The 23,480-nt window shown below is 43.1% G+C and overlaps 1 protein-coding gene across 4 annotated transcripts in view; it reads right to left on the reverse strand.

The window, feature by feature from the left end:
• The window catches only part of ATG10 (autophagy related 10), a 171,421-nt gene that overhangs the window by 125,339 nt on the left and 22,602 nt on the right, over positions 1-23,480 (reverse strand). For all 4 annotated transcript variants that reach the window (XM_044291590.1, XM_044291566.1, XM_044291583.1 and 1 more), the window contains exons 2-3: positions 16,347-16,477; positions 5,701-5,811 (exon numbers count right to left, since the gene is read on the reverse strand). In XM_044291590.1, coding sequence (XP_044147525.1) covers positions 5,701-5,811; positions 16,347-16,466 — 231 coding nt within the window. In that variant the 5' untranslated portion in view covers positions 16,467-16,477. The remainder of the gene's footprint in view (positions 1-5,700; positions 5,812-16,346; positions 16,478-23,480) is intronic.

The following is a 23,480-nucleotide window of genomic DNA, read 5'->3' on the forward strand; positions in this document are numbered from 1 at the left end:
ACTTTTTTCTCATCATTCTGCCCTCAATACTCCGTAATGAGAAAGTGAAAACAAAATTTTAGATATATTTGCTAATTTATTAAAAAGGAAAAATTAAGATATTGAATTGACATAAATGTTCATACTCTTTACTCAGGACTTAGGCCTCATGCCCACGAACGTAATGGCTCCAGGCCCATTATGCAGACCGCAAACAGTGGGTTTAAAAAAATCATGTCCTTTCAAAATCATGTCCAATCAACTGAATTTACCACAGGTGGACTCTAATCAAGGTATAGAACATCTCAAAGATAATCACGAGAAACGGGAGTTAAATTTTAAGGGTCATAGCAAAGAGTCTGAATACTTATGTTCATATTAATACATTTATAAACTGTTCTAAAATTCTGTTTTCACTTTCTTATTATGGGGTATTGAGTCCAGAATGATTGGGAAAACTAGATTTGTTTCTTACTTTAGCACAAGGCCGCAACATAACAACATGTGAAAAAAGTGAATTGGTCTGAAGACTTTTTGAATGCACTGTATATGGATTTTTGCAAGTCCTATTCAGATAAATGGGGTAGGGGCATATATTTCTGCAAAAAAAAACGCAGTGTGAAAATATTGTACATTTAAGGGGTATTCACATCTTGGACATTTGGAGTATATCACTAGGATATGCCCCCAAAGTCTTATAGAGGCAGGTCCCACTTCTGGGACCAACTGTTACCGATGAGGTAAAGGAGTAAACACCACACCAACAACCAGGGGGGAAGGAAAAAGCCACTAGGCCTCAACACTAGGGAAGGGAAAGGGTCATCAAATAAAGAACCCTACTCCTGGCCCTGACTCCTAACCATATGGGCACCCCTTGAAGGTAGAAATGCCCATACACAGGAACCTGAAAGCCCTAGAGACCCTGAGGAGCCCTAAAGATATTGGCAGGGCTGAGACAACCTGTTCATTCCAAGATGAAGGAACAAGCGTCTCCCTGAGGCCTAGTAACCACAACCAAGAGGAAAAGGCAAAATACAAATAAGCAAGACACTTATCTTCTGTTGTAGAAGGATGAGGGAGAACCACATTCCAGCTCTTTTCAAAACCATATGAAGCAATCAACTGCATAGTCAGAAGGGTGGGGTCAGACTAGAAGTAAAGGGGTAGAAGTGGGGGCTAGAAGTGATGACCACGGAGCAACAGCTGAGACAAGGGAAGTGGTCATTAACCCCATCAACACTGAATCAAGAGCAATCAAGGAGGCTGTTAGATTCCTCCACGCTCAGCCAGTCTCCTTGATCTCCTGACATCAGTCCACTGAGGGACTGTGACACCAGCATCTATACTTAGACTGGAGCCTGCAAAGTGCCGGTGGATGCACTGCACATGTGCGGCTGTCCTCTTGATTTCTTTGGGACTTACGGAAATAGCTCGGCTATTTCCGTGACGTGCCCTCCGGTAATTTGCAGGCTCCGTTCTAAACAGAGGTCAGACCCACACCTATCCAAGTGATATGCCCCAATGTCCAAGATGGTAATACCCCTTTTATTGTAACAAAAGTAATGTTTATCAGTCCAGTAATATATCAAATTCAGCAAAAATATTTTTAATTTTTTTTAATGGACTATCTTTATTGTATGTATCATTGGTTTACTAACAAATATAGAACTTCTAGGCAAGATAGTGGAGATAATGTGGCTGAGGTGCAACACCAGAGCAAATCTGTAGAGAAGGGAGAAGTAAGGGACTGTTTCTGGGAAAAATAAGACCCCTTTTCCCCAAAAATCCTGTAGGCCCTTTAAGGACAATTTTGACCTTAAAGGGGTATTCTGGTTATATGAAGTTATCCCCACTCCACAGGAGAGGGTTTATCTGTTAGATTGGTGAGGGTCCTACAGCTGCTACAGCGACAGGTGCTCTTTAACCCCTTCACGACATGTGACGTACTATTACGTCAAATGTCAGGTCTTTAAAGAGGTGCCCACTGTTGTCACACATCAGACATCTGGGCTTGTCCGTGACACAAGTCAGTTTTATTGCATAGTCAACACCGTAAAAACAAAACCCAAAACAAAACTGTGGCATAATTGCATTTTTTTTCGAACTTGGAATGTTTTTCAGCTTCTGACTATGTCCTATGTAATATTAAATGGTGCCATTAGAAAGTACAACTTGTCCCGCAAAAAACAAATCCTCATATGGCTATGTGAACAGAAAAAAAAAAAGCTTCAGCTCCAAGAAGACAGGGAGTTAAAAAACGAAAAGCAAAGAGGGAAAATTGCTCCTTTAGTAATTAAGGTCTTTAACCAGTTCCAGACCAGGCCATTTATCTCAGCATTTTGCGGAACAGAATTGCGGACCCATTCATTTCCGCACTTCCGGGTCCGCATTTCCGTTCCCCCAAAAAATAGAACATGTCCTATTCTTGTCCGAAATTTTAAAGAAAAATTCCAAAATCAACTTTTTTACAGACCAATTCAGTTCTGGAACTACCCATAAATTACCCCATTTTAGAAACTACAAAATATTGAAAACTGATTTTAGAAATGTTAACCCTACAGAAATTAAATCAAAATGGAAAAAAATTACATAAATACAACACATATAGTCATAAACTGCTGTATGGGCACACAGCAGCGCTCAGAAGGCATGGAACACCATATTGTTTTTGGAGGGCAGATTTTGCTGGAATGGTCTTTAGGCACCATTCATTGTATTTGTAGAGACCCTAAGTGACCACATTTTGGAAACTACACTACCTAAAAGAATTTTTAAGGGGTGTACTGAGAACTTTGACCCAACAGGCATTTCACAGAATTTATAACACTTGGCTGTGAAAAAGCTGTGGGGGCTTGTTTTTGGTGGGATGAGGTGACATTTTCATTGGTACCATTTTGGGGTACACACAACTTTTTGATCGCTTGATATTATATTTATTGGGAAGAGAGGTGACAAAAAAAAGCTGTTTTGGGATTTTTTTTGTTTTCCTGATGGAATAGATCATGTAATAGTTTTATAGAGCTGGTTGTTACAGACATGGTGATACCAAATATGTATATTTTGTTATTTTTTTAAATGACTAAATTGGGGAAAAGAGTGCTTTATTTACATGTAAAACTTATTTTTTTATTTTTATAAAACACATTTTTATTTTATACTTTGTGTCCCCATAAGGTCATTCAAGACCTCTGGGGAACATTTAACATTACTATATATTTTACTATTGATTTCACCTGTAACTGGGGCTAACATAGGAGGTGCACAGCCGTTCCATTCATTTCTATGGTAGTTCCAGACTCTGCTATTTCCAGAACTCCATAGAAATGAATTGAGCGGCTGCGCGCATGCCCAACCATTCACTCCATTCAAAGCCTTTAGATTCCATGGTCACAATTGACCATGGCACCTAAGGGGTTATACTGTGGAGATTGGCGCTAGCCGTGACCCCGGTATGTAACAGCTGACATCTGCTGCTGATGGTACAGGCTTCACTTCTGAGCCTGTACTATCAGTGCTTTACGGCACAGAGTGGGAAGGTGCTAAGTAACAAGGCAAGAGGTAATAGAATTTAAATATTTTTGTGAATTCAGTAAATACATATCTAAGATATAAATAATAGTAAATCATACATGAACAGAATCTAGTTGCCAAGTCGGCTGTGTGCTCTCATTTTTATTAATAAAGGTAATAGCGCAGCACAGTCCTGATGCCAGCTCTTTACATTTGCTAATGGAGCACTTACTCTTGGCTGCACAGCCATTCTTTTATGTTCAGTCCCAGCTAGTGAAACAGTTTGTTAGCAATCCATAACTAACCTATTCTACTGACACAGATAATCAGCTCTGTAAGGTCATGACGCTACAAAATGCGGATGAAGAAAAATATTTTCAGGAGGTCAGAAAAGTCAGCATTTTAAGCTCTCCCTCCAGCTCGCTTGTAAATATGCTTTGATTTACTTATTGTTGTCACTGTCAATCAAACATATTCTTTTGGGGAATGTAACAGAATTGTAGGAGAGATCAAAGTCAGAGTCAGGGGAAGATCATTGCCTCCAATCTCAGAGGACAAAACCGAAGAGTAGGGAGGGAGAGGACAGCTCAGCTTCTAACTAACATCAACACAACACAGAGGAGCACAAGATACAAGCAATTATGGGCATTTCTGAAAACGATTAGATAAAAAAGTGCAGATATCAAGCAAGGTTTCCACGTACAGTATGACTCCCATAAAGCACCCCACAGCCAAAGATCACTACAGATCAAAAGGAGGGCTTCTCAGGACAATTAAACTGCATAAATGCTTCATATTTCATAATTTTTTGGTTCGCAATTTTCGAAATGCCTGAAAACCAGAAGCTTGAAACTAACATAAGTCAATTATATTGAGAATAAGTACAAATAAGATGCTGGATAGCAAAGATTAGAGATCTCCTAGAGGCCATACGACCCTCCTCAGGAGATGATACACAGGAGGAGAGCTGCAGTCCTAGCCACAGAAACCCATACAGATAAACAGATGGGCCTGCGTAACAATGGAGTGGACAAGGCACTCACTCCGTTTCAGAGGTTGGACCCCTCCACCAATCCGATATAGACACATACATTAAAGGGAATGTGCAGGTTAAAAACTAAATAGTATAATACATGGTAATATATTAAAATAATAAAAATAAATTATATTCACCTTTCTGAACCAACTCTGTTCCAGCACCACTGCTCTAATTCTCCATCTTGGGCTTTATTTTCATGACTGAAACAGTGATTACCCATATATTGCATTAGACCTCAGTAGTCTAGTGCAATATCCCCCTGAGGTCAGTTATTATCTGGAGCGGTCACATGTGGGCACATCATTACTGCAGCCAAAAGTGTGATGTCATTGATGCAGTGGCAGGAAGGATCAAAATGGTGGGGTCGGAGTGGAGGGGATTTGGAACGGTGAGTACAACTTATCTTTCTTTGCTTGTAAAAAATTTTTTCTCAATTCAGACAATCCCTTCAAAAAGGTTGGCAGAATTTCAAGAAGGGGTCTGTTTCCCCCCTGCCCCAAAAAAACGTTGCCTCTCTTGCCCGTCAGATATGTCTGGAATTACAGATTATCTCCACTCATTTGACATGTTATGAGCTGATATACCAGACACCGGGTCATTGGACAAGAGTGCCACTATTTCTGGAAAAACAAAAGATCCTTTTTTTATAGCTCTGGAAATAGTGGGGTTATCTTCTCATAGACATTATATGAGTCTGTGCCACAGGGACTTCACGTGCCACTATAAAGCCTTCTGTACATTGATCTTAAGTGAACATTACAATAAGGCCTCCTTCACATGACCGTATCTGTTTTGCGGCCCATAAATCCCAGATCTACAAATTACAATTGCGGTCCGCGCGCATCCCTCATGTTCTATAATTTGCGGCATGGCCATACGGATGACATCTGTGTTCTGTCCACATTGTTTGCGGCCCTATAGAAATAAATAGCTCTGAATTCGATCCCCCAAAAAATGTGGATCAGCTGCGTACAGAAAATACGATCGTGTGCATGAGGCCTTAGTGTCCAGCAGCTCTAAGGTCTCTTCTGCCCACCCTATGACTGCCTTTTGGAGCAATGGAAGGGACAACCGTTAGAAGGACTTTTCATGCTCTGAGCTATAAATGACATTTATTCCTATTTGTGAGGGGGAAGAAAGTCATAGTTGTATAATATGGAATACTGGCTTACCTCTGAAATTGTGAATGCGTTCTCATCTTCCTGCTCATGTGTCTTCACACGATCTGAATCAATAGCTCTTGTTTGATAGCAGATCTTACTCAGATATCCTTCCTCACATCCCTGCATACAAAAGACCAATAATGTGGATCACAAATATTCTGTCATCATGGTCATCCACGATTATCTGCTGCCATGCACATATTCTATGTAACATACAGATCACTAGTTATAGAAAAGAAAACAGTTCCATGTAAAATAAGAAATCTTAGGGCATATGTGCTATACAGGCTGTCCATATGGTAGCCCTGGGCCATCCCTGTTTGGATGACTCCCTTCTTTTAATGGGAGGTAGGAGGCTGTGCAGGGATTCCCAGTCCACAGGTCGTACAACCTCAGCATGCAATGGTGTGGAGAATTAACCCAATGATCACAGAATGGAGATGAAGGAGCAGCAAACAAGTATCATGTTCTCCGGTGCCGGTTGTTTAGGAGGGGTGGCAGAATTAACCAGGACTAGAAGGAGGCCACATTTAAATATTTGCTCTGGGTCCCTATTTTCTTTGTACACATCTAATATTAATATAGATTTCGCTGATTAACTTACTGGCATTATAGCCTTGCTGTAAAATGACCCAACATGAAGACTATGAAGTATATATCCTTCATAGGGCACCTTATCAAAGAGAGGTGGCTTCTACTATGAGCATCAAGGAGATCGAAAAAATACATTCTTGACCAGATAAAGGTTTAAATTCGAAATTATAAAAAAAAAAAAAAAAAAAAAAAAAAAGAGTGGACAATAAGCAACATGATGGGTGGATAATATCACAGAAGTCATTGAGAAGCATGAAAACTTGAATAGAAGACTGGCTATAAGACTTTTATTATATGGTTGCCATGATTAAAGAAAAAACTTGAGTGATACATAACATAATACTTTAGGTGCCTTAGGCCCCTTTCACACAAGCGAGTTTTCCGCGTGACGTGAACGCATTGCACTCGCACTGAATCCGGACCCATTCATTTCTATGGGGCTGTGCACACAAGCGGTGATTTTCACGCATCACTTGTGCGTTGCGTGAAAATCGCAGCATGTTCTATATTCTGCGTTTTTCACACAACGCAGGCCCCATAGAAGTGAATAGGGCTGCGTGAAAATCGCAAGCATCCGCAAGCAAGTGCGGATGAGGTGCGATTTTCACGCACGGTTGCTAGGAGACGATCGGGATGGGCACCCGATCATTATTATTTTCCCTTATAACTTGGTTATAAGGGAAAATTAATAGCATTTTTAATACAAAATGCATAGTACAATAGGGCTGGAGGGGTTAAAAAAAAAATATATATATTAAGTACAGACCAAAAGTTTGGACACACCTTCTCATTCAAAGAGTTTTCTTTATTTTCATGACTATGAAAATTGTAGATTCACACTGAAGGCATCAAAACTATGAATTAACACATGTGAAATTATATACGTAACAAAAAAGTGTGAAACAACTGAAAATATGTCATATTCTAGGTTCTTCAAAGTAGCCACCTTTTGCTTTGATTACTGCTTTACACACTCTTGGCATTCTCTTGATGAGCTTCAAGAGGTAGTCACCTGAAATGGTCTTCCAACTGTCTTGAAGGAGTTCCCAGAGATGCTTAGCACTTGTTGGCTCTTTTGCCTTCACTCTGCGGTCCAGCTCACCCCAAACCATCTCGATTGGGTTCAGGTCCGGTGACTGTGGAGGCCAGGTCATCTGGCGCAGCACCCCATCACTCTCCTTCATGGTCAAATAGCCCTTACACAGCCTGGAGGTGTGTTTGGGGTCATTGTCCTGTTGAAAAATAAATGATGGTCCAACTAAACGCAAACCGGATGGAATAGCATGCCACTGCAAGATGCTGTGGTAGCCATGCTGGTTCAGTATGCCTTCAATTTTGAATAAATCCCCAACAGTGTCACCAGCAAAGCACCCCCACACCATCACACCTCCACCTCCATGCTTCACGGCGGGAACCAGGCATGTAGAGTCCATCCGTTCACCTTTTCTGCGTCGCACAAAGAAACGCTGGTTGGAACCAAAGATCTCAAATTTGGACTTATCAGACCAAAGCACAGATTTCCACTGGTCTAATGTCCATTCCTTGTGTTTTTCAGCCCAAACAAGTTTCTTCTGCTTGTTGCCTGTCCTTAGCAGTGGTTTCCTAGCAGATATTCTACCATGAAGGCCTGATTCACACAGTCTCCTCTTAACAGTTGTTCTAGAGATGTGTCTGCTGCTAGAACTCTGTGTGGCATTGACCTGGTCTCTAATCTGAGCTGCTGTTAACCTGTGATTTCTGAGGCTGGTGACTCAGATCAACTTATCCTCTGCAGCAGTGGTGACTCTTGGTCTTTCTTTCCTGGGGCGGTCCGCATGTGAGCCAGTTTCTTTGTAGCGCTTGATGGTTTTTGTGACTGCACTTGGGGACACTTTCAAAGTTTTCCCAATTTTTCGGACTGACTGACCTTCATTTCTCAAAGTAATGATGGCCACTCGTTTTTCTTTACTTAGCTGCTTTTTTCTTGCCATAATACAAATTCTAACAGTCTATTCAGTAGGACTATCAGCTGTGTATCCACCTGACTTCTCCACAAGGCAACTGATGGTCCCAACCCCATTTATAAGGCAAGAAATCCTACTTATTAAACCCGACAGGGCACACCTGTGAAGTGAAAACCATTTCAGGTGACTACCTCTTGAAGCTCAACAAGAGAATGCCAAGAGTGTGCAAAGCAGTAATTAAAGCAAAAGGTGGCTACTTTGAAGAACCTAGAATATGACATATTTTCAGTTGTTTCACACTTTTTTGTTATGTATATAATTCCACATGTGTTAATTCATAGTTTTAAAGCTTTCAGTTTGAATCTACAATTTTCATAGTCATGAAAATAAAGAAAACTCTTTGAATGAGAAGGTGTGTCCAAACTTTTGGTCTGTACTGTATATATAACTCACCTTAATCCACTTGATCGCGCAGCCCGGCTTCTCTTCTGTCTTCTTCTTTGCTGTGCACAGGAAAAGGACCTTTGATGACGTCACCATCTTTCATCACATGGTCCGTCACATGATCCATCACCATGGTAAAAGATCATGTGATAAGCGTCAAAGGTCCTTTTCCTGTGCACAGCAAAGAAGAAGACAAAAGAGAAGCCGGGCTTCGCGATCAAGTGGATTAAGGTGAGGTAAATTATTATTAATATTTTTTAACCCCTCCAGCCCTAATCTACTATGCATTCTGTATTAAGAATGCTATTATTTTCCCTTTTAACCATGTTATAAGGGGAAATAATACAATCTACACAACACATAACCCAAACCCGAACTTCTGTGAAGAAGTCCGGGTTCGGGTCTGGGTACCAAACATGCCGATTTTTCTCACACGCGTACAAAACGCATTACAATGTTTTGCACCCGCACGGAAAAAAACGCAAACATGGAACGCAATCGCAGTGAAAACTGACTTGTTTTAGTGTCAAAATCGCACCATTTTCTCTGAACGCATCCGGCCCCAATCCGCAACGCCCCTGTGAAAGGGGCCTTAGACTTTCCTTCTTCATTAGAATGGATGTGCAGTAACCAGGTATGGCCACTAGACAGCGTAACAGCTGTTGTGTTTCGTTGCCTGGTTCCAGCACACAGCAGCATCTGAAAATAGCTGTTCGGTGGTGTCCAGAGGTGGACCCCTGCCAATTTCATATTGATGACCTATCCTGAGGATAGGTCCTCAATACTATGGAAAAACTCTTTAAGAATATTAGAAGGCACCCCGAAGTTCTGTGACCTATATTAATGTCTGCAGAAACTCTCAAAAAAAGCTTAAAAATGACAGGGGGGAGGGGGGGAATATATCTCAAATACAACAAAACTACATTCTAATCCACAAATAATTTGGAAAGGATTGCTCTATTTTGTGGTATCTTCCCTTTTCTGCATCATTAACAACGTACAGTAAAGGGCAAAGTCTGGGAGAAGCAAATCACAGTAAACATTTATTTCATCAGTGTAAGGTTTAAATCAAATTGCTATATGCAAAAGTAAGTCATTGATTTATAGTCAAATTTTATTGGAAGAGAACATTCATAATATACCGATCAGACATTTACAAGATAAAGCAGTATATAAAGGTGCAGTAACTAATTCATTGCGAAAAAGAGATTTCTTCACTATTGAATTTAAACAATAAAATAAAGGAAAATATAAAATGAAAAAGATACCGGTAATATTATTTACTTAAATAAAGGTCATAAAACCACACAAGATAAAAACTGCAAAACATCTTTATGCCTGGAGCCAATATGTTTCAAAACAGCTTAAGAAATCAAAACACTACAAATCCAACAAAACTGCACGGTTCACCAGTCCACCTAATTCTTATACCCTGTGCAGCATTGCCTGGCTAAATACATCAGTTAAGAGGGGCTAGTCGGTACTGGGAAAGGGCTTAGTGTGGAGTAAAAATAAAACTTGCTATACCTCCCATTTCAATGCTTATATAGCCCTTTTTCTATGATATTTCCCTGCTGGACAACCCCTTTAATGTTCCCCATTAAAGGGATATTCTAACACTTGCGGCAGAGTGATCCGACAAGCAGTTCCGTCGCCGGAACTGGCAAACCGTATGCCAACTGATGGCATTTGTAAGACTGATCAGAAAAATGCATTGAAATGCCAGATCAGTCTTTCCGGTGTCATCTGGCAAAACGGTTCCAGCATTTCTTTTTTTCGGTCTGCGCATGCACAGAACGGAAGGGCGGAATCGGCATTCCTATGGAAAAAAATGCCGGCATTCAGGCAAGTCTTCAGTTTTTTTCGCCCTTTTGCCTGATCAGTCAAAAAGACTGAAATGAAGACATCCTGAGGCATCCTGGACGGAATTCTCTCCATTCAGAATGCATGGGGATAGTTCTTTTCCGGCATTGAGCCCTTTTGACGGAATTCAGTGCCGGAAAAGAAAGACGCTAGTGTGAAAGTACCCTAATCTAGTACATAGATTACAGTTGAAGAGCTGTCCAGTACATGTCGTGTAGGTAAAAGGCATTCCAGCGCATGTAGTAAGATGATCACTTCACTACATATGTAATACAGGTAGAGAGAAGTGCAGTACATGTAGTAAGGTAGTAAGTGGATCAGTAAATGTAATACAGGTAGAAAAACGCAACAAGAGGGAAGTACATACAGTGGAGGAAATAATTATTTGACCCCTCACTGATTTTGTAAGTTTGTCCAATGACAAAGAAATGAAAAGTCTCAGAACAGTATCATTTCAATGGTAGGTTTATTGTAACAGTGGCAGATAGCACATCAAAAGGAAAATCGAAAAAATAACTTTAAATAAAAGATAGCAACTGATTTGCATTTCATTGAGTGAAATAAGTATTTGAACCCTCTAACAAAAAAAGACTTAATACTTGGTGGAAAAACCCTTGTTTGCAAGCACAGAGGTCAAACGTTTCTTGTAATTGATGACCAAGTTTGCGCACATTTTAGGAGGAATGTTGGTCCACTCCTCTTTGCAGATCATCTCTAAATCCCTAAGGTTTCGAGGCTGTCTCTGTGCAACTCTGAGCTTGAGCTCCCTCCATAGGTTTTCGATTGGATTAAGGTCCGGAGACTGACTAGGCCACTCCATGACCTTAATGTGCTTCTTCTTGAGCCACTCCTTTGTTGCCTTTGCTGTATGTTTTGGGTCATTGTCGTGCTGGAACACCCATCCACGACCCATTTTCAGTTTCCTGGCAGAGGGAAGGAGGTTGTCGCTCAGGATTTCACGATACATGGCTCCGTCCATTTTCCCGTTTATGCGAATAAGTTGTCCTGTGCCCTTAGCAGAAAAACACCCCCAAAGCAAAATGTTTCCACCCCCATGCTTGACGGTGGGGACGGTGTTTTGGGGGTCATAGGCAGCATTTTTCTTCCTCCAAACACAGCGAGTTGAGTTAATGCCAAAGAGCTCTATTTTGGTCTCATCAGACCACAGCACCTTCTCCCAGTCACTCTCTGAATCATTCAGGTGTTCATTGGCAAACTTCAGACGGGCCTGCACATGTGCCTTCCTGAGCAGGGGGACCTTGCGAGCCCTGCAGGATTTTAATCCATTGCGGTGTAATGTGTTTCCAATGGTTTTCTTGGTGACTGTGGTCCCTGCTAATTTGAGGTCATTAACTAACTCCTCCCGTGTAGTTCTAGGATGCTTTTTCACCTTTCTCAGAACCATTGACACCCCACGAGGTGAGATCTTGCGTGGAGCCCCAGAGCGAGGTCGATTGATGGTCATTTTGTGCTCCTTCCATTTTCGAACAATCGCACCAACAGTTGTCACCTTCTCTCCCAGCTTCTTGCTAATGGTTTTGTAGCCCATTCCAGCCTTGTGCAGGTCTACAATTTTGTCTCTGACATCCTTGGACAGCTCTTTGGTCTTTCCCATGTTGGAGAGTTTGGAGTCTGCTTGATTGATTGATTCTGTGGACAGGTGTCTTTTATACAGGTGACTAGTTAAGACAGGTGTCCTTAATGAGGGTGACTAATTGAGTAGAAGTGTCTAACCACTCTGTGGGAGCCAGAACTCTTAATGGTTGGTAGGGGTTCAAATACTTATTTCACTCAATGAAATGCAAATCAGTTGCTATCTTTTATTTAAAGTTATTTTTTCGATTTTCCTTTTGATGTGCTATCTGCCATTGTTACAATAAACCTACCATTGAAATGATACTGTTCTGAGACTTTTCATTTCTTTGTCATTGGACAAACTTACAAAATCAGTGAGGGGTCAAATAATTATTTCCGCCACTGTATAGTACAGGTAGAGAGCCGCCCACTACATGCACAGATAGACAGCAGTCAGTATATGTAGATATCGAGCAATCCAGTGAACGTAGTACAGGTAATGGGCAGCACAGCACATGTGTATGCAGTACGGGTTAGGGCTGTTTCACATGAGCGGATGCCAAGCGTGACATCTGCTGCGTGAATGACAGCCAAGACCCGATGCGGACAGCAGAAGCACGGAGCAGTAACATGACTGATAATGCTCCGTGCCTCTCTGTGATCTCTTTACTATGAAATCACAGTGAGATAAAGTTGTCACTGTGATTTCGTAGTAAAGAGATCACAGAGAGGCACGGAGCATTATCAATCATGTTAATGCTCCCACTTCTGCTGTCCGCATCGGGTCTTGGCTGTCATTCACGCAGCGGATGTCACGCACGGCATCCGCTCGTGTGAAACAGCCCTTAGAGTTTAGTCCAGTACACAGAGTAAAGGTAGAGAGCAGATCAGTACAGGTACAGAGCAGTCCAGTACATGTAGCACAGGTACAGAGCAGTCCAGTACATGTAGCACAGGTACAGAGCAGTCCAGTACATGTAGCACAGGTACAGAGCAGTCCAGTACATGTAGCACAGGTACAGAGCAGTCCAGTACATGTAGCACAGGTACAGAGCAGTCCAGTACATGTAGCACAGGAACAGAGCAGTCCAGTACATGTAGCACAGGTACAGGGCAGTCCAGTACATGTAGCACAGGTACAGGGCAGTCCAGTACATGTAGCACAGGTACAGGGCAGTCCAGTACATGTAGCACAGGTACAGAGCAGTCCAGTACATGTAGCACAAGTACAGAGCAGTCCAGTACATGGAGCACAAGTACAGAGCAGTCCAGTACATGGAGCACAGGTACAGAGCAGTCCAGTACATGGAGCACTTTTCTATACACGAGAGAAACACTATTTGACGGCCAATCAGTGCATGAACTTGAGTTATGCAGAGTGACCCTTTGACAGCAAAATACCTCCAGCCAATCGCATCTGCCAAAACTGACATAAACCATGAAATTCGGTTGAACACACTGATTTTAGTAAGATCAACCAATTATACTATCATGCCTTATCTAGGCCTCTAGCAGGCCAAACGAAGTCAACAACAGGCCATGTAGAAGCAGCAGGAGACTAACAGAACTGCTAGAGGCTAATCAGCAACAGCAAGAAACGAACCAACGTCTGCTGCAACACGTGATGGCCTTACAGAAAACAGGAGTATCTCAGGGAGTCCACGATGCTCGGAAAGCGGTCCGCACGGTGATCCCCAAGATGGCACCGACGGATGACGTCGAAACCTACCTGGCGGTGTTCGAGAAGGTGGCCGTGAGGGAGAGTCTATCCTGAGACCAGTGGGCTGAGTTCATCTCTCTGTTCCTGGCATCAGGACCCCAACAGGTTTACTTAGATTTACCGGGCATGCGTCAGACTACTATAAGTCAAGGGTGAGATCCTGGCGAGACTGGGGGCGAATGTGTTGGTCCAGGCCCAGCGGGTGCATCAGTGGGAGTTTAACCCAGCGAGACCCCAGTATTATAATTTGCTGCATCTCTTGCAAAAATGGCTACCGCCTGACGTACTTAGTTCCACTGCTATGCTGGATCGTATTGTAGCTGAAAAATTCTGGAGGGCATTGCCACCACCCCTCCAGCGCTGGGTTGGCCAGACGTCTCCTACTAGTGCCCCGGAGATGGTGGACCTGGTTGAACGCTATGAGGCTACTGAGGAACTCCGGGGGGGGAGGGTGTAACAAAATCCAGAAAATCCCTGCCCCAGACCCGGTGGCCTGAGCTGAGAAAGGCCGCACGGGATGTGCCCTTTGGGGATCGGAACCCGAAAATCTTCTGGCGGTGTCATGAGCCCGTCCCGACCTGGTCGAGTCCATGAACGTAAACTTTGGGTATCAACAGTCATGGTATGCCAGAAGGGTCAGTGCGTCAGACACTCCAGAAACTCTCCATAACTAACCTTTGTGTCAGGTGGAAGTGGGAGTCACTCCCGTGGTGGCCCTGCTGGACTCAGGGAGTCAGGTGACCCTTGTGACAGCCTTTTCCACTAAACAGACTCAGGGGGCCAGGGAGTTCGTAGGTCGGAACATGGATGTGTTCTATGACCTCCCTGAACGTCCTTCCACAACCCACCGTGATATTTTCACTGAGCCCCAGGCAAAAGTCTGGTTAAAGACGCACCGGGTGTCTGTGGCTCAGCGACAAGCCACCTCTGAAGGAGCGATACGGGGTTGGCCGCGGCCTGTCACAACCTGGACATGACTCTGGTTACTGCAGAACTTCACGGTGAACCTCACGGTTCATGGTGGAGCACAGAGCAGGCCGGTTGCAGGGAAACGCAGAGGCAGTGTCCTGGGTGCACTGTTTATGCATGTGTTCACCCCCTCAAGGTTGAACAAAGGGGGAGTATGTGACACAGTAAAGGGAATTGTATGTGGAGGCAGGTATTTTCCTCCCAATGTGTGCTGCTGAACTAATTAGCAGTCAGGTAAGGTCAAACACCGGACTGGATCGCAGGTGCCGGTCTGGTTTTTGTTAACACCTAGCTGCCTTTAAAAGACAGCTGGGTTCATGCAGAGGGGATCTCTGTATTGGGATCTGAGGCTTGTGCCAGGGTGGAGGGTTGAGACCCATGTGAGGGGAAACAGGCCGACTAAAGCCTGCTGATAGACTTTGTTGGGAAGGTGACTTTTTAGCTTGAAAAAGTGTTATTTTTTTGTTCTGTGAACTCTCTAACGTGTGGTTAAACACTGAACGTTTGGTTTAAGATTATACATACTTACCTGCTCCCCACAGCCGATTTATGGCTACTTCATCTCCCCAAGTTTGCCACCCTCACTATAAAAGGATAACTCTTTCTGCTGCTGCTGTCTTTTGGAGAACTCTGGTTAGGAATCACTGATGCAGTGAAGGTACAAAGAGAACAATATGTACGTGAAATATAACATTCTGACAGTAATTCAGTTTTATAACCTGTATTTAGGGAGTTAAATAAATCATACATATAACAATTTTTTCCAAAAATAAAAAAGTGTAATAAATGGGTGAATACTGGGTACAGAGCAAAGTCCTCCTAGGCCAGCAATCGTAGACCCCCAAGTCTTGTACGCCTATTACCATGTAAATATGCTTTCATGCCAGCCTAAATTTTTTTCAGAAAAAAATTTGTAGTGGGCAGTCCCAAACGCTATGTGCGCACTCCCATCGGATGGGATAGTGCCGATATTTGCAATAAAAATTTGTGATTACTCAGGAGGTCAGAAGGAAGAGGGCGTGTTTAAGTCTGGAGAAAGCCGATTGGTTGGGGTGAAGCTGTGCGTTCCCGAGATGAGCCGAATTAATTCTGGGTAGTTAGGGAGGGAGGTCTTTGCCTCAGGGTAAGGGCATCGGCGGCCATCTTGAGAAGATAGTCAGAAAGAAGTCTTGTGAGGAGCAGTTGCAATGGACGGAATCTTATTAAACAAGTGGTATGTGAAACACAATAATTAGTGATTATGGATTATCACCGCAGCAGCAACAACATATGAAAATTTTATTTTGAGTGAAAATATGAGAGTTATCCTTTAAAATAATCCTAGAACTGCGCAATTCTAATAGGTGATTTTCTCCGGACCCACAGTTCCAAAGGCTTAGATGACCCCTTGTCACAAAATATTGAGTAGTTGTTAGCGATTTAGCAGCTAAGCAAACTAAAGCAAAAATAAAATCAGCTTTGTGCAGCTATTTTATTGAAGAATGTAATATACTATAGCATACATTTGAAATTAAATTATATGTAAAAGTGACTCAGACTGACGTTACCTGGACGTTTTTCCACTCCCAGCCATCCCCAATAGCTTGAGAGTGCTTCAAAAATTCCAAGCAGAAGTATCTAAATTTCTCTTCTCCCAGGATCAAGTTCTTTCTGCTTTCAGAATTCATTTTGTAGAAACCTGTACGCACAGGAAAAGAAAACGGATAATGGAGATTACATTTTGCAGGTTCCCCTTTTTTTTTTTGAAAATCCACTGAAAGACGTCACAATATGGAATTTGTTATGTCAAACTTTCTAAATGACAACATCTGGAGTCAGGTTTTTCAAACAAACAGAATCCATTCCTTTCAAAAGTAACATTACAAAATTCAATAGACAAAATGTAATTTTGCTCAAGGAACACAAAGTAAAAAATAACCTGAATGTAAATACATTTGACAATCTTCACTGATAAATTTCAAAGAACTGAAAACTTATCTCATCATGAAGTAATTTCAATACCAAAATATCAACTAATGTAGAATTTAGAGACTAAACCTAGAGTTCAAACAGACATTTACTTTGTATAACTTGTGGTCCAAGTTATGGTTTTTGCCATAAATGATAAAAAGGATTGCTAGGTCTACCTTTTATAAAATGCAATTTGAGAAGACAACCATAGATATGTGGAGGTTTATCTATTTATGCTCTATTTTGTCATTGTAGCAGAGATATGGAATTCAAGGTTGGGCAGATCCATTAAATGATGGACAATAACAGCGCCCGAAAGACCCCACTGACATCACTTTACCAGAAGAAACGGCAGTATTTTTTCACGCAAATATGAAAGATGCAACAAAGGTTCTGGACTTTTATTAGATGACTGATCGTGGGATTTATTCTCACTTCCCTATTAAGAGTTGGGAAAAAAAATTCTGCCCTAAAATAAGTTAAACTGGTCTTATTGCCTTTTCAGGATTAGCACTTGAGAATAAAAGAGTGAGCTGGACTTTTTTCAGCTTTACAAACTATGGGTGGAATTTATAATTTGCAGTGCACATGGTCTTATTGCTTGGTGCGGAGATGTAACGTTTTGCAACATTTTAAAAAGTCCCACATCATAAATGAGACACAACACTGTTCTAACCTGGAATTCCGACCAACTTTTCACTCCACTTGCAAAGCTTATCAAATGTCGCAAAATATAACCAAAGTCGAAAAATGCACAAAATGTTGCACTCTTGCAACATTTGTATGCCATAAAACTAGTTTAGCAGACTTGATAAAGGTCCCTCTATGTTATTATTTAAACTATAAGGTTTCAATTCTTCAACAGTAAGCAGATAATTAAAATATTGGAAAATTAAAGCACACGTGTAATGGGCAGTGGGTGTAAACCAACTGTGCCAAATAACCAGCTTGACTTTGGGCTAAACCTAAGGGCGTTGTCCTGGCAGTTCCCTGGAATTCACTTTTTAACCCATCTACAGGGATCTGGACTTCACTGCAGGAAACCAACCAGGCTGCTAAATGGAAAATGCCATGTTGTTAAAATTAAGCATTTATGTTAACCCCCCCACCCCCCCCCCCCCAAGCAAAAGCTGACAAACATGTATGGCACATGTCTAGAGTTTAAATATGGCATTGGTTCAGGAACTGAGGGGGCCCCATAGCTTGCAGTTGACTGCTGTGTTACAGAAGACAGCTATGAGCAGTGTCCAATCAGAGATGACGCCAATCTGAACACATCTCCTCAGATGCCATAGTTAATTACGACCACAGCCATCTGAGGTACTGTAGTTCATTCATTCCAGTTATTACTTTAGTGGCCCTTTTCAGAACCCTCTCTAGCTCTGATGTCTGCCTTGTTCACAGGAGCCCAGAACTGTACACAGTACTCCATGTGTGGTCGGTAAAGTTGCAGGACTATGTTCCCATCACTGGCATCTATGCCCCTTTTGATGCACCCCATCTTATTGGACATGGCAGCAGCTGACTGACACTGGTTTCTACAGTAAAAGGCTATGTACACCTTCAGAGACAATTTTTTTATGATTACATGATACTCATTTTTGGCTAAAAATCTTTTTTTCAATTGGCATTTGTTAAAAATATTCAGCTGTTTTGTTACAAATGGTTAATGGGTTTCTAGCTGTGTGATAGATGACTGGCACAAAGTGAAAGTACCAAATAAATCTTATCTCTAAACTACTTAGTGGTCATAAACACTTATTTAAGCCACATTTTTATCAGTAGGATAAGAACTGAGCTATAATGATTGTTTAGGTGGTCAGAGATAAGAGATAAGGAGTCCGTCTGCTCCTTGGTCAGACGGAAAAGACTGAAAATCCAGGAGTGCTACTAGAGCATGTCAGCTCTGTACAGAGAAAAAAAGGAAACAAAAGAAAATATTTTTAATAAAGACCAATTTAAGAAATTATTTTAGCTCAAAATAATACAAATATTGCCCCCAAAGGTGTACAAAGCCTTTCAGTTTGCTGTCCACCAAAATTCCTAAGTCCTTTTCCATGTAAGTGTTACCCAGTGATTTACCATCTAGTATGTATTGGTGACTTGCATTATTCCTTCCCATGTGCATAACCTTATATTTGTCAGTGTTGAACCTCATCTGCCACTTCTCTGACCAAGCCTCCAATCCATCCAGATCCCTCTGTAGCAGTATACAGTGTAGCAGTAAAGGGGTTGTCCAGGTTCAGAGCTGAACCCAAACATATCCCCATTTTCACCCAGGCAGCCCCCCTGACTTGAGCATCGGAGCAGTTAATGCTCCGATGCTCCCTGCACTGAAAAAAAAAAGGCTCGGCCTCTCTTAGCTGGTCAAATTGTGCTTTTTGGAAGCTTGGCATTTTTGGACCTCCTTGAAAAAAACACTCTTTTGAATGACAATTAGAATTTTTTTTATGTAAAAGGTAATTGTCTTTGGTTATTGCCAAGAACCTGTTTCCTTTAGGAGATGTACAGGTTTCAGTTTCCCAGTCTATATCTGGGTAGTTGAAGTGTCACGGCTGTTAAGGGTAACCAGAGCATACACAGTAAGAAGAGCTACTGACCGGACCCAAACTAGGGAAGAGAAAGGGTGACCCCTGTCAGACCCTCAACACTCAATGGTGGAACGAGGCATGCCCGCGTACCTTAGACTGATGAGCCCTGTAACCCCTACAATAGTGGAAGGGGCACGGCCACCGATGCCCTGCTCAGAATATGGAGGGAACCGTGGCCACCTCAGATCCAGTCAGGAAATCACCAGGTACACAACAAAGTTTGCACACTTAGCTGATGGAGCTGCAGCCGCAGAGAAGACGGATCCAAGGGCCGCTGGCAATATCCGGAGTGCTTGCAGCAGCAGAACACAGGTCCAGAGAACTAGTAGCTTAAGAAGTGAAGATACTCAAGGCAGAGCTACAACTGAAAAGAGAAATATAATCCACGCCCTGCAATAGGAGGAGGGGTGATTTAAAGGCAGGGAAATCAATCGCAGGAGAGACAGCTGGGAGTAAAGACCTCATCACAGGGGCGGAGAAACAGAACAGTGAGAACACCTCCAAACTCTAAGTGACATCATCACAGGGGTGGAGACACAGAGCTGTGAGAACGTCTCAAAGCTCTGGTAGTGACAGTACCCCCCCCCCCCCTCTACAGGTGGACTCCGGACACCCAGGACCCACCTTCCCAGGATGAGCCCTATGAAATGCCCTGATAAGGCGAGTGGCTTTAATGTCCGACATCGGAACCCACATCCTCTCCTCAGGACCATAACCCTTCCAATGAACGAGGTACTGAAGAGAACCGCGGACAATGCGAGAGTCCACAATTCTGGAAACCTCAAACTCCAGATTGCCATCAACCAAAATCGGAGGAGGAGGCAAAGAGGAGGGTACCGTGGGCTGGACATATGGTTTTAAGAGAGATCTGTGAAATACATTATGTATCTTCCAAACGCGTGGAAGATCAAGACGGAAGGCAACAGGATTGATGACTGACAAAATTTTATAAGGCCCAATAAACTTGGGACCCAATTTCCAGGAGGGAACCTTCAGTTTAATATTTCTTGTAGACAACCACACCAGATCACCCACATTCAGGTCCGGACCAGGCACACGTCTCTTATCAGCCACACGCTTATACTTCTCACTCATCTTTCTGAGATTACTCTGAATGTTTTGCCAAATGGTAGACAAAGACGAGGAAAATCTCTCCTCCTCAGGTAAACCAGAAAGAGCCCCTCCCGAGAATGTCCCAAACTGCGGATGGAACCCATATGCACCAAAAAATGGTGACTTATCAGAAGATTCCTGACGACGGTTGTTCAAAGCAAACTCAGCAAGAGGGAGAAATGAACACCAATCCTCCTGGTTCTCCGCCACAAAACAGCGCAAATATGTCTCCAGATTCTGATTGAGGCGCTCAGTCTGACCGTTCGACTGCGGGTGAAAAGCAGAAGAGAAGGACAGCCGAACCCCCAGGCGAGAACAGAAAGCCTTCCAGAACCTGGACACAAACTGCGTGCCTCTATCGGAAACAATATCAGAGGGAATGCCGTGCAATTTAACAATATGGTCGACAAAAGCTTGCGCCAACGTTTTAGCATTGGGTAAACCAGGGAAAGGAACGAAATGAGCCATCTTGCTAAAACGGTCCACGACCACCAGGATCACCGACTTCCCCGAGGAACGAGGAAGATCCGTGATAAAGTCCATGGACAGGTGTGTCCAAGGACGGGAAGGTATGGGTAACGGGAGAAGGGAACCTGAAGGTCGTGAACGAGGGACCTTAGCGCAAGCGCACGTCTCACAAGCAGCCACAAAACCCTCCACAGACTTACGAAGAGCCGGCCACCAAAATCTCCGAGCAATGAGATCTACCATGGCTCTACTCCCGGGGTGACCAGCAAGAACCGTATCATGATGTTCCTTAAAGAGTTTGTGACGTAGCTCAGGAGGCACGAACAACTTCCCGGAGGGACAACAGGCAGGTGCCTCAGTCTGGGCAGCCTGGACCTCGGCCTCCAAATCGGAATATAGAGCAGAAACAACTACCCCCTCCGCCAAAATGGGACCCGGGTCCTCGGAGTTTCCTCCTCCCGGAAAACAGCGAGAGAGAGCATCAGCCTTCACATTCTTGATCCCAGGGCGGAAAGTAACAACAAAATTTAATCTGGAGAAGAACAGAGACCATCTGGCCTGTCTCGGATTCATACGCCTGGCCGACTCCAAGTACGCCAGATTCTTATGGTCGGTAAAAACGGTGATAGGGTGCCTGGCCCCCTCCAACCAATGGCGCCATTCCTCGAAAGCCAACTTGATGGCCAACAACTCCCTATCTCCCACATCATAGTTTCTCTCTGCCGGGGAGAGTTTTCTAGAGAAAAAGGCACAAGGTCGCCATTTGGCAGGAGAGGGGCCCTGGGACAAAACTGCACCCACACCCACCTCGGAAGCATCCACCTCAACAATAAAAGGTAAGGAAAGATCGGGATGCACCAAGATGGGAGCAGACGCAAAACTCTCTTTAATCTTAGAAAAGGCTGCAAGCGCCTCCTCCGACCAAGAGGAAAAATCCGTCCCCTTTTTTGTCATGTCAGTAAGGGGTTTGACAATAGAGGAATAATTCAAAATTAACTTTCTGTAGTAGTTAGCATAACCCAGAAAGCGCATCGATGCCTTCTGATTTTCAGGAAGCTCCCACTCCAGCACAGCACGGACCTTCTCCGGATCCATGCGAAAACCAGAAGCAGAGAGGAGAAAACCCAGAAATTGAATCTCCGATACCATAAAAAGACATTTCTCCAGCTTGGCATACAGTTTATTCTCCCGCAGTATCTGCAGGACCTGAAAAAGATGATCCTGATGGGTCTGAACATCAGGGGAAAAAAATCAAAATATCATCAAGATACACCAATACAAATTTCCCCATTAAATGATAGAAAATACTATTAACAAAATGCTGAAAGACGGCCGGAGCATTCATCAGGCCGAAAGGCATAACGAGATTCTCGAAATGCCCATTAGGGGTATTAAAGGCCGTTTTCCATTCATCCCCCTCTCTGACCCTGACCAGGTTGAACACGCCTCTCAGATCCAATTTGGAAAACACCTTGGCCCCAACAATTTGGTTGAAGAGGTCCGGGATAGGGATCGCGAATCGTGATACGGTTCAGCTCCCTAAAATCTAAACAAGGTCTCAGAGAGCCATCTTTTTTTTTAACAAAAAAAAAACCCGCGGCAACAGGTGACTTTGAGGGACGAATATGCCCCTTCTCGAGACTCTCGGAGATATAGGTTCGCATTGCGAGTCTTTCCGGTTGTGAGAGATTGTAGAGGCGTGCTTTTGGCAGCTTGGCGCCGGGAATGAGATTAATGGGACAGTCAAACTCCCGGTGAGGAGGTAGCTCCTGAACACCGCTCTCGGAAAACACATCCGAGAAATCAGAGAGAAATGATGGCACAGTTTTAGTAGACACCTCTGCAAAAGTCGCTGTGAGACAATTCTCTCTACAAAAGTCACTCCACTCACTTATTTGCCTTCCTTGCCAATCAATAGTGGGGTTATGTCTAGTGAGCCAGGGTAGCCCCAAAACTAGAGGAGAAGGCAATCCGTTAAGGACAAAACAAGATATCTCCTCCACATGAGTGTCACCTACAGCTAGCCGGATATTGTGAACAATGCCTTTCAGAGATCTCTGCGAGAGTGGAGCAGAGTCGATAGCAAAAACAGGTATATCCTTTTCTAATGTACAAACCTGAAAACCATGCAAGGCTACAAATTGAGTGTCAATAAGATTGACGGCCGCTCCACTATCGACAAAAATCTCACAAGGAATGACTTTGCTCTCTAGCGCCACCCTGGCAGACAGGAGAAAACGGGAACTGCAGGTCAGAGGAATAGCATCAATTCCTACATCAACTTTGCCCAAAGTAGCAGATGAAGCAGAACTTGATGATCTACCTCTTGAGGTTTTTCTCTTATTATCGCTCTTAGTACAGTTCAGGAATCTCCTAGACGGACAAACATTTGCCAAATGACCTATTCCCCCACAACAAAAACACACCATATTCTGAGGACTAAATCCTCTTTTATCAGGGGCAAGTCGGCCTAGCTGCATGGGCTCCTCCTCAGAGGGGAGCAAGACAGGATGAGACCCCTGCATACTGAATGAGTCCGCACCATTGCCCCTAGACTGA

Source organism: Bufo gargarizans, chromosome 1, assembly GCF_014858855.1.
Source record: "Bufo gargarizans isolate SCDJY-AF-19 chromosome 1, ASM1485885v1, whole genome shotgun sequence".
Taxonomy (NCBI): domain Eukaryota; kingdom Metazoa; phylum Chordata; class Amphibia; order Anura; family Bufonidae; genus Bufo; species Bufo gargarizans.